This window comes from Leucoraja erinacea, chromosome 29 (genome assembly GCF_028641065.1).
Source record: "Leucoraja erinacea ecotype New England chromosome 29, Leri_hhj_1, whole genome shotgun sequence".
Taxonomy (NCBI): Eukaryota; Metazoa; Chordata; class Chondrichthyes; order Rajiformes; family Rajidae; genus Leucoraja; species Leucoraja erinaceus.
Window position 1 is genome coordinate 24,103,217 of NC_073405.1, and position 12,511 is coordinate 24,115,727.

The following is a 12,511-nucleotide window of genomic DNA, read 5'->3' on the forward strand; positions in this document are numbered from 1 at the left end:
TCGGTTTGCGAGGGGCCTGTTTTGCAGCAGCACATCTCCCTGTCTCTCTGCCTCCATCCGCGACACTGATCGCGACCCAGACCCTCAGTGAACCCCTGTCGTAAAAGCACCAACTCATGGCTTACCACCGCTGCCTTTACACTGTTCAGCCGTTTAAATAACTGCCGTTGACCAAATACTCTGAACTGGCAACTGAAGCTTCCCAGAATGGCTGGAAGACCAAGATTTTTCCTGTCGAAGTGGGATGCAGGGGATTTGTTGCTACATCTATGACCAGGCTATTTAAAAAAAAAATGGGGGTGAGGGGTCGCACCCTCCAACAAGCAATCAAGTCATTATCAAATTCTGCAGAAAAAAGCAGCAAGTGGATTTGGATCAAAAGGAGACACCACAATTGGGCTGCAAGATGAAGACAGGAGGGTATGGAATTGAGGGGGTGTAATTGGGACACCAGGTATCATCATTGAACCCTCTGGAGATGTTGTGGGCTTATCAATGAAACGTCAAAGAAGGAGGGTGCCCACCTGATGACCCCAATGACGTACTTACCCTACCTTTCACCACTCCAATCCCACTGCTAATATCAAAAGAGTGCCGACTTACTATAGGGATTGAAACATCAAGTCCTATTAGCTCTACCGTTAAGTCCTGGCCAACAGCACCGCTTCCAAATTCAAACTGCAACCAATGGCAGGGGTCTGCATCCGAGCAAGGCCCCCCCCCCCTTTTGGAAACAAAGTGCTGCCGGCCGCAGACTTAGCGAGCGACATAATACACACTGCGCTACCGGCCGCAGACTTGGTGCGCAAAGATTTAAACAAAGCACAGTCGGCTACAGTGCTATGAGGCTTAAAACATAGCGCTGCCGACCACAACATTATGAGGCTTTAAACATAGAGTTACCAGCCACATCACAATGAGCTTTTAAACATAGCACTACCGGCCACAGTGCTATCAACCACAGACTGTTTGCACAAAACTCTTATTACACCCCTCTAGGCTTTCATTTTCACCCGGGGGGGGAGAAGGTTCTGACCGTCTACCCTCGCTGTACCTTGCGTAGTTTTATATCCTTCTATCAGGTCTCCACTCAACTTCCAACGCTCCAGAGAAGACAATCCAAGTTTGTCCATCCTCTTTTAACTATTACCTTCTAATCCAGAAGCTGAAGCAACCTAGTACTACTTCTCATGTTCAAAAGTGATAGGAACGGAATTAGGACATTCGGCCCATCAAGTCTACTCCGCCATTCAATCATGGCTAATCTATCTCTCCCTCTCAACCCCATTCTCCTGACTTCTCCGCATAACCCCTGCCACCCGTACTAATCAAGAATCTATCAATCTCCACCTTAAAAATATCCATTGACCTGGCCTCCACAGGCAAAAACTTTTGGGGAGTTTTTCTTCCCTATTTTAGTTTTCTGAACTGCTTGAAGGCTGTTGGCTTGAAATTTTGATAAGACCAGTTTATTATTTTGCTATCTAGAAAAACCGTTCTTGAATCAAATCTCCAAGGTTCATAGTGTTCAAGAAGGAACTGCAGATGCTGGAAAATCGAAGGTACACAAAATTGCTGGAGAAACTCAGCGGGTGCAGCAGCATCTATGGAGCGAAGGAAATAGGCGACGTTTCGGGCCGAAACCCTTCAGGGTTTCGGCCCGAAACGTCGCCTATTTCCTTCGCTCCATAGATGCTGCGGCACCCGCTGAGTTTCTCCAGCAATTTTGTGTACCTCCATGGTTCATACTTCATTTGCAATAGTAATTTGAGCCTCTATGGGACAAGCCAATACACTTTAATGCCAATGAGATGTTTTGAAGTGTATTGATGTGGTAATGAATAAAAGATGGTGACCAATATGTGCACAGCAGGCCCCCAATAGGGGCAAAGCGACAATTACCAAACTATTCAGAGTTGCGATGAGATAGAAATGTAGCTGGGATTCTGCGGCACATTGTTGGTTGCTCTTCAATGATGCCTTGATCTTTCATGGCTACTTGGTTCTACGCCACTCGGGCCACAGCTTAATGTCTCATTCAGGAGATGATACCTCTGACAATCCAGCCCTCCTTCAGTACTGCAGTGGCGGGTCAGCCGAGATCCCCAAGCCCCTCAAGATATTCAGCAGTCAGGGTGGCGCAGTGGTAGAGTTGCTGCCTTACAGCATCAGACACTCGGGTTCGATCCTGACCACGGGTGCTGTCTGCGAAGAGTTTGCATGTTTTCCCTGTGACCATGTGGGTTTTCTCTGGGTGCTCTGGTTTTTGCCCACATCCCAAAGACACATAGTTTTGTAGGTTAATTGGCTTCTGTAAATTGCCCCTAGTGTGTAGGATAGAACAAGTGTATGGGTGATCGCTGGTCGGGCCTGTTTCCATGCTGTATCTTTAAACTAAACTGGACTAAATTAGTAAGGACGCGCATTAAACCTGCATCTTTAGCCTTCATGTTAAGCACCTGAGCCGAGGAATTCCCATACACTTGCAGGCTGTGTGGATGGCAGATACAATAAGGTGCCAACCATCATTTCAGTCCTTGACTAAGTGTTGCAACCTTCAGTTGTATTAAATGGGCATTTCTTTGGGATGTGAGCAGTATTACACAATAGTTGGGTCAGCAGTCAGGATTGAGATTGATGGTAGCAATGGCCCAGAAGGAGCAATGTGCTGGGTCAGAGGTGTGGGCTTTGGAACCAGGGTCAGGGACTGAATGGGAGGGAAAGGTTGCTGTGGCAGAGATTGGTTGTAATGCTATTGGGGTAGCAGGGGCCAAGGGTATTGAGCTCTTGTGTTTGGTTGGGAAGTGTAAGGGCTGATGATTGTGATGGTAATGAGCTGCTAAGTGGTAAAACATGGGCTTCGATGTCCTGATCTGTTGAGCTTCAGCATCTTGGTGTGGTGTAGAGGTGATGAGCATATCCAGGCCATCGGACATTTGAAGAGTTGTTTAGTTTAGAGATACAGTGTAGAAACAAGTCCTTCGGCTCACCTAGTCTGCACCGACCAGCGATCAATGCACATTAATGCTACCCCTCACACACTAGTGACAATTTTACATTTACACCCAGCCAATCAACCTACAAACCTGTGCGTCTTTGGAGAGTGGACAGAAACCGAAAATCTCGGAGACAACATATGCAGGTCACGGGGAGAACGTATGAACTTCCTACAGACAAGCACCCATAGTCAGGATCGAACCCGCGTCTCTGGCGCTGTAAGGCAGTAGCTCTACCGCTACGCCACCGTACGGCCTGTGTTTTCGACATATCTGTGGGTTACTTTAGACAACAGACAATAGGTGCAGGAGTAGGCCATTCGGCCCTTCGAGCCATTCAATGTGATCATGGCTGATCATCATCCCCAATCAGTACCCCGTTCCTGCCTTCTCCCCATATCCCCTGACTCCGCTATCTTTAAGCGCCCTATCTAGCTCTCTCCAGAGAACCCGCCTCCACCGCTGGCCTGAGGCAGAGAATTCCACAGACTCACAACTCGCTGTGTGAAAAAGTGTTTCCTCGTCCCCGTTCTAAATGGCTTACCCCTTATTCTTAAACTGTGGCCCCTGGTCCAAACCCTTAACCCTTAATAATCATATATATATATACACATGCACAGACACAGTATATTGATGACCTGGACTAGATTAACAAGACAAATTTTCCAATTTCTGGCCAGCTCTGAAGCCTCGCTCATCATCTGCAGTGGGAACCAGTGTCACCCCTCTGCAGTTTTTTGGAGGCTGACTCCTGGCCAACTGCTGCCCAGGGCATATCAGACCACACATAGTCATCCCCAACCCTGTGAATTGGCTTTGTCACCCCTTGGTTTTCCAGCTGTCAAAGCCATCAAGTGACGTGGAGCGCTTTTGCATATCCAAGAAAATGGTCTCTCCCTTCACGTTCCCAGCGCCTGAGAAGCCACGTCTAGCTAAGGAAGATGCAGTAACATGCAAATACCATTTGAGCACTGGATTGATTCCACTGACTGAGCTCATAGTTGTGCAGGTTTGTTCAAGGTTTGGGAATGTGTTTTGCAGATTGGTTTTGTGGTTTCAGAGAGTTGTTTACGATGCTGTGTGGAATTGGACAGGCAAAGCATAGAATCATTTGGAAGAAGTTGTGGTAATGACTGCATGGAATCAGCGGCAGTGATAGCAACTTGGAGGACGTTGATTAAACCTCCTTGGCTAATATCTGTGTCCCAACTGCACTGACGGCCTGGCTTCAAGCATGATCCACCAGTGGATACAGGGCAGTGATATTGCCTTGCCAAGCAAAGGACGCAAGAGCTAATTACATTAGACCTAAAATGACGGGAAATACGTTGAAAGACCTCCTGGCTCCTTGAAGGCATCAGCTTTGATCCCTAGACCGAGTCTCATGAGCAAGTTTGGGCCCCATATCTGAGGAAGGATGTGCTGGCTCTGGAGATGTGCTGGCTCTGGCTCTGGCTCTGAAGAATGATTCCAGAAATGAGTGTGTTAGTGTTTATGATGAGCATTTGACAGCACTGGGCCTCTACTCATTGGAGGTTAGAAGGTTGAGGGGGTACCTCATTGAAATTTACAGAATAATGAAGGGCATAGAGAGAGTGGATGTGGAAAGGATATTTCCACTGGTGGGAGAGTCTAAGACCAGAGGTCATAGCCTCAGAATTAAAGGACGCTCTTTTAGAAAGGAGGTGGGGAGAAACTAATTTAGTCAGATGGTAGTTAATCTGTGGAACTCATTTTCAGAAAAAACATGATCAATTTTTTTCCATATTGATTTATTACCAGTGAGTGACTGTGCATTTAGGAATTATATGGCCTCTGTCAGGCAGCATCTGTGGAGAGGGGAAACATTTCAGTTTCATGACCTTTTATCACAAAGTGTATCATTAGCATTTTCTTCCCCAACCCCCCCCCCCACCACAAATGCTCCTTAAATCAAATGAGTGTTATCTAATTTTATTTCTGATTTTTAGCAACTATCGTTTTATTTTTTGCAGAAGTTGTAACAGCAGTGAACACTTTGGATCTGTTATGCCACGGTTTTGAGATTGCAACTAAATTAAACCTTTATTTAATTAGACGTTTAAATTCTTTCTCACCCTAGTCATCTGCATCCCAGTTCTCTCTATGCTCCTGCCTACAGACTAGCTGTGTATTCACCAACCATTCTGCCAATAACTGCTAACTGAAGCTATTAATCTATGCTGCTGAATTTGACCATGTGTAGTCCTTGGGTTCAAAAAGCAAGCTGCTTAATCTCTTGGTTTACAAGGTCTTCCAAGTTGCTTTGGCTGTCTTAAATAGTCTTCCAGATGTGGAGCCAGCTTGCTTCTTAAAACAGCTACAGAAAGCATCAATTCTTCCACCAGCGTTTGCACTTTGCCAAGCAGCCTCAACAGTTTTTTTTTTTGGATAACGTATTTATTGCAGTGAAATGTCCCCAAAAGTGAACCACAAAAGGAGATACTGCCTCTCTCAGGACCAAGAGAGGCAGACAGATAGATTTGAGTTTGACATTTTTTTTGAGTGTGTCACCTAGTCAGCTGAAGGGTCGAACAAAGAAGGGAACGCACAGGGGAGCAGAAGCAAAGGAGTGTGTGTGTGTGTGTGTGTGTGTGTGTGGAGGGTCACAGAACTGGAGGTGATTGCAGCCTTGAGGAAGGCTGAAATCCCAGAAGGATTGAAAACAAAGCAGAAAACTGGTGAAGGCAGAACCAGGGAGCGTGTTCGTTTATTGTTTTAGGAATGAAGCTGGACAATGGACGCAAGTCAAATCTGCTGAGTTTGTTTTTCTTACGGGGGGCCTGAATTTATCTTGTCATACATGTCTTTGTTAAGGAGCACTGTACAAATATTCTTTCCATTATGTTTTTAAGAGTCTTTGAAGAGCACCAGCAAATACAAATGCTTTGAAATGTTGTCAATATAAATCATGAGTGCATCCAAGATAAATGATTTCTTCATGCAGCCAGCGTTTCCTGTATCCTGACTGCGTTTTGTTCCTTCTGAATATTTTTGGAGTTGCAGTTTTTGGTGATACTGAGCAACCTAATCTCCACTCCCGTTCAATGGCTTAATGCCCTACATTGTCTCAAATAACCCTTCGCCCTGAATCCAGATCATTGATGCCTTTTATGTTGCACATATTAACCATTAAGTCACCCAACCAATTTCAAGCTTAAGTTTGCATTACATTGTAACTAATTGTTTTTTTTTGTGTGATAGGAACAGAATTAGGCCATTCGGCCCATCGAGTCTGCCATTCAATCATGGCTGATCCATCTCTACCTCCTAACCCATTCTCCTGCCTTCTCCCCATAACCCCTGACACCCGTACTAATCGAGGATTGTGCTCTACAATATTCTCTGGATTCCAAAACTAGAGTCTGCATTGTATGAAATGCATGAAAATAACATTGAATAATGACATGCCTTTTTATTCCCAGCCTGCTATGTTACAGCTGCTGTCTTGATGCCCTTTTTCTTCCTGTAATACTTTGGTTGGCCTCTCCTTTCTGATTCCAATCTTAGACTGAAATGATTTATTTACGATCTCTCTGCTTCTGGGCCAAATCAGACCGATATTATAGTGAATATCAAAATCGGAAAGATCTTTCATTGGGGATTAATGTGCCTTGGTGATTGTATCCTTGCCTCTGTGTCGGCAGATAGTTGACTCAAGCACGTAATTACCTAATCAGTACAACACTAAAGAATCAGCGAGCACACTGTTGGAGATGACTCTTGGGAATGAGTTAGAACAACAGAGAACGGTACTACACAGGAACGGGCCATTTGGCCCACACCGTTTGTGCCGAACATGGTGCCAGGTCAAACTGATCTCATCTGCTTGTACATCATCCATATCCTGCTATTCCCTGCACTTCCATGTGCCTATCTAAAAGCCTTTTAAATGTCGCTATCATATCAGCCTCCACCACCACCCCCTGGCAATGAGTTCCAGGTCTCCTGCAAAAAGTGCAAAAGCAACGTGCCCTGCACTTCACCATTATAACTATATCCTGCACTCTGGTATATTTCTCTTTGCACTTCCTACTACTACCACTACTTGTATCTGGTTTGATTGCACTCGTGCATAGCATGATCTGGTTTAAATGGATAACATATGGTACGGTGGCGAAACGGTAGAGTTGCTGCCTTGCAGCGCCGGAGACCCGGGTTCGATGTGTCCGTATGGAGTTTGTACGTTCACCCCATGATTGCGTGGGTTTTCTCCGAGCACTTCGGTTTCCTCCCACGCTCTAAAGACGTACAGGTATGTAGGTAAATTGGCTTGGTAAATGTAAAAATTGTCCCTCATGTGTGTGTGTAGGATAGTGTTAGTATGCAGGGGTCGCTGGTCGGCACGGACCTGGTGTGCTGAAGGGCCTGTTTCCGCACTGTATCTCTAAACTAAACTAAACACACAAGCAATAACTTTTCCCTGCATCTCGGTACATGTGAAAATAATATAGCAATACTAAAACCTTTATTACACATAAAGAGCTTTGGGATATTCGGTGTTGTGTAAGATGCTATCCATATGTAAATCTTTAGCTAGCTTTTTTTTTAACCGATTGGGTGCTTTTACATTCGTTCTGAAAGTGAATGTTGTTCTATTTGTTCATGGATGGTTGTTGGAAAGCCGCCATTTATTGTCCACATTTAAACAGTTTTCCCCAAAGATAAGTTAAATTTAAGTGAAAACAAGTGGGTCCCGTTGGGTCATGTGACCTCAACGCGCAGTTGCGGTGGTGGGGGGGGGTGGGGGCTGCGGCATCACACACACACTAACCACCCCCCTTGATATTATATATATTGTTAATTAGCTCCTTTTACCCCATCCCCCGCCCTATCCACTCATCCATAGCCCCCAACTCGCAGGCGCGGCTAAAGAGGGAGAGGGGTAGAGAGAGAGGGCAGAGAGAGAGAGGGGCAGAGAGAGCGAGAGAGAGAGAGGGGCAGAGAGGGGCAGGGTGCCTCGTCAACAGTCTGTCTGTTCCTTCCTTCTTGTTTTAATAGTATGTTAAATGTATGTTTTAGTGTTCTTTAGCTTGTTTTATGTGGGGGGTGGGGAGGTTGGGGGAATGTTTTTAGATCTCTTAACTCAAAGGAGATGCAGTGTTTTTTTCTGTATCGTATCTCCGTTCGTACTGCGGCCTAACATCAAGGAGTTGGCGGCCTTTGCCGGCTTTGGGAGCTCCAATCGCGGGAGCCTGAGGATTTACCATTGTGGACTCACGATCCCTTTGCCAGTGTTCGATCTCTGCGCTCCAACTAAGGGAGCCTGCAGACTTTAACACCGCGGTGCTCGCTCGTTAGAAACCGACTTCGCGAGCTTCGATCTTCCCGACTTCACGAGCTTCGATCTTCCCGACTTCGGGAGCTTTGATCGCCCCGACTGATGGTTCGACTGCCCCGACCGCGGGAGAATAAAGAGAAAGAATATTGGACTTTATTGCCTTCCATCACAGTGAGAAATGTGGGGAATCCACTGTGGTGGATGTTTACGTTAACTTTTATGTAGTTGTGTGTCTTGTTGCTTTTTTTTAGTATGGCTGTGTGGTAATTTGCATATCACTGTGCCTCAATTGGTACACGTGACAATAAAAGACCTTTGAAGTGCTGGAGTAACTCAGCGGGTCAGGCAGCATCTCTGGTGAAAAGGGATAGGTGACGTTTCGGGTCGGAACCCTTCTTCAGAATCTTCAGTATAAACCAGCATCTGCAGTTCCTTCCTGCACACTGAATAGTTTGTAGTTAAATTTGTTTTTAAATTGCAGATTTATTTAATTGCTTGTCATTAAGTGCGTCAGCTGGCAAGGTGCGATGTGAACCCGTGTCGAGGGACCAATAGTCTAGGGTTTTATGGATTCTGTGATTTAACCTCCATGCGGCAATGCCACTCCATCGTTCAACCCAAATTCGCACCCTGTCAAATTAATACGCATCAGTTTGACTTTGATTGGAGTGAGTTTTGACATAAATGTGAGTTATATTTGGCATTGGAGCACAAGCTCTTACCCAAACTAACCTGAGATTCCCCTGAGAAATAATCATGCTCTCTTTTGATGTTGCTCGGCTCCGGGTTCCCAGTTCTCACTCCCTGGTTGAACATTTGTGGAGACACTGCAGAAACTGCAGTTGCTGCAGAAACTCAGCGGGTCAGGCCGCATCTGTGGAGGGGGTGGGGAGAAAAAGACACACAACATGCTGAAGCAACTCAGCGGGGCCTGATCCGCTGAGCTACTCCAGTATTTTTGTGGGGGTTTTTTTGTAAACTAGCAACTGCAGTTCCTCATACCTATATCGGCAGAGGGAAATGGATAGATGAAAATTACGATCGGGAACTTTGCTCAGACTAATTGACGGATGATATTTCGTATCAGCACTCTCATTCAGTTTGAAGACCTGTCCCGATTCAAAATGTCATCTGCATCAGGAAGGCTGGATTCCAGTCACCCTGGCCATTCCCCTTTGTCCCTCTTGAACTTGAAAATTTGGACATCCAAACAGCTTCTTCCTCACTACTATCCGATTCCATCACCACATTTTGGGCAGCACAGTGGGGCAGTGGTAGAGTTGCTGCCTTATGCCCCTGTCCCACTTAGGAAACCTGAACAGAAACCTCTGGAGACTTTGGGCCCCACCCAAGCTTTCCGTGCGGTTCCCGGAGGTTGCAGGTGGTTGCCGGAGGTTGCAGGTAGGGAGACTGACAAAAACCTCCGGGAACCGCACGGAAACCTTGGGTGGGGTGCAAAGTCTCCAGAGGTTTCCGTTCAAGTTTCCTAAGTGGGACAGGGGCATTACAGCGCCAGAGACCTGGGTTCGATCCTGGCTTCACTGGTGCTGCTTGACCTGCTGAATTTCTCCAACACTTTGTGTTTCGCTTCCCATTTAGTCAAGAGATACAGCACGGAAACAGGCTCTTCGACTCACTGAGTCCACACCAACCAATGATTTTTGTACACCAACACTACCCAACCCACACTGGGGACAATTTACAATTATACCAAGCCGATTAACCTACAAACCTACGTCTTTGGAGTGTGGGGGTAAACTGGAGATGCCGGAGAAAATCCACGCAGGTCACGGAGAGAGAACGTACAAACTCCGTACAGACAAGCGCCCGTAGTTGGGATCGAACCCGGGTCTCTCACACGTATAGCAGCAGCAACTCTACTGCTGTGTCAAATTGCAATTTGTGCAATTGGTTATCCTTCCAGACAGATAATTAGCATAGGCAGTTAATTCTAGGTGTGTATTTCATCACAGAGTTCGACGAGATGACAATGCGTGAATGTTCCTGTCTGATCCGTCTAATGTAAGAATGGATAGTGTTGTAGAACCTCGTTGACATTCTTTTACTTTTGTGTATCCTTTCCACAGCATCGTTACCATTTGTCACATTGTCCTTGCATGCAAAGCCAAGAATACGAGGGTTCTACTGTGACGATGAGAGTATCAAATATCCATACAAAGGGGACACCATATCCCACTGGACAATGGCAGCAGTTATTATTCCATCCTGCATCATCATTGTGAGTGAAATAATTTATCTCAAACTGACAATCACCAGTCGACAAATTTTAAAATAAAATGTTTGTTGCCAGGCAATATTTGAAATGGAGGTTATTCCACGAGTTCTTTTAGTTCATGGCATCAATTTGTAAAGTGTTAAATCAACTGAATCATCCTACCTCAACCAGAGAGCAGTGCAGAACTACTGTCTACCTAATTGGTGACCCTCGGACTATCTTTGATTGGCTTTACCTTGAACTAAGCGTTATTTCCTTATCATGTATCTAATCTATACACTGTAAATGGCTCGATTGTAATCATGTGTTGTCTTTCTGCTCATTGGATAGCACGTAACAAAAGCTTTTCAGTGTACCACTGTAATCTGAGCTGAACTAAAGACAGACACAAAATGCTGGAGTGACTCAGTTGTTCAGGCAGCATCTGTTGAGAAAAGGAAACGGTGACGTTTCGAGTCGACACACTGCCTCAGACTGAGAGTTAGGGGAGAGGGAAACTAGAGGTATGAAAAGGTACAAACAAATGAAAGGCATAAAAAGAACAAATCAAAGCCAGCAACTATGATCAAGGATAGGTGGAGCCCACAATGGTCCATTGTTGGCTGTGGAAAAGGTGAAAACGAATGGATCCAGTCAGTGGCAGGCAGCATTGCAAAACAAACAGATTGGTCTCAGCTCCGCTGCAAACTGCTATTTATTGTTTATATTAGCAGTATATATTTTAAAGTTTATATTAACAGTGTACATTTTGGTAATAATGCCCCTTTTGTGATAGTTAATTTGTAATCTGGGCTCTCTTGTCAAGAGTGTTTAATTGTCATATTTATCAACAACAGAATGATGAAATTCTTACTTGCTGCAGATTAACAGACCTGTAAATGCAATAACACATGGATAATATATAATAGTCAATAATACAATAAGTGATAACCACAAGACAAGGTAACCATAATTGTGCAAAAACTGAAATCCATAGTGCAACCAAAGACACAATCCATGGAAGATCATAGTTGGTGAAGTTAGTGTCGTGTTGTGTCCAAGATCCTGAGAGTTGTTGGGAAGAAGCTGTTCTTGAACCTGGTGGCCATGGTTTGCAGCCTCCTGCACCACCCTCTTGATGGTAGAAGTGAAATTAAAGTATGGCCAGGGTGAGGTCTTTCCATAGATGCTCTTTGACTGACGTAGAGTTCTTCCCCTACTTTTCCATTTATGCTTGTGACTTGATGTGGTTGTAGAAATCCAAAGTTCATTTTAACATTATCTACGACTTCCTCCATCTCTCATTGCTTCTCTGCTTTTATTTTCCCACTTTGCCAACAATCTGCTGTCCATCGTGCTTGTTTTAAGAGAACCTGTGTCTCCCTTTGGTTGGAAGAAAGTGTTGCAAGCTGAATCAAAATGAACAAAATGAGGCACCAGCACCTTCTGGAGTCCAATGGTAGAACTTTGCTGGGCTCCAGAATGTAAATGGGACCTGGGAGTCACAGCCCCAGGGAGGGAAGAAATCATCAGTTTAGTCTAGAGATACAGCGAGGAAAACACCGAGTCTGTGTCGACCTGCGATCCCCGCACACTAACACTATCCTGCACACACTAGGGACAATTTACAACTATACCAAGCTAATTAACATACAAGCCTGTACGTGTTTGGAGTGTGGGAGGAAACCAGAGATCCCGAAGAAAACTCACGCAAGTCACAGGGAGACGGTACAAACGCCTTACAGACAAGCACTCGTAGTCAGGACCTAACCCGGGTCCATCTTCACAGTACATTGCATCAGGAAGGTTAGAATATTGTCAAGGATACCAGTCACTCTGGCCATTCCCCTTTCTCTCTCTTCTACCCTCTGGGAGAAGATATAGGAGCTTGAAAACTCGGACATCCAAACTTCAGTACAGCTTCATCCTCACTGCTGTCTGACTCCATCACCTCTTTTTGGACAGGACTGTGGGGCAGTGGTGAGATGCTGCCTTGCAGCC

The 12,511-nt window shown here is 45.3% G+C and overlaps 1 protein-coding gene across 3 annotated transcripts in view; it reads left to right on the forward strand.

Annotated features, from left to right (window-relative positions):
• The window catches only part of plpp2a (phospholipid phosphatase 2a), a 112,234-nt gene that overhangs the window by 66,445 nt on the left and 33,278 nt on the right, over positions 1-12,511 (forward strand). For all 3 annotated transcript variants that reach the window (XM_055658918.1, XM_055658916.1, XM_055658917.1), the window contains exon 3: positions 10,383-10,534. In XM_055658918.1, the coding sequence (XP_055514893.1) occupies positions 10,383-10,534 (152 nt within the window). The remainder of the gene's footprint in view (positions 1-10,382; positions 10,535-12,511) is intronic.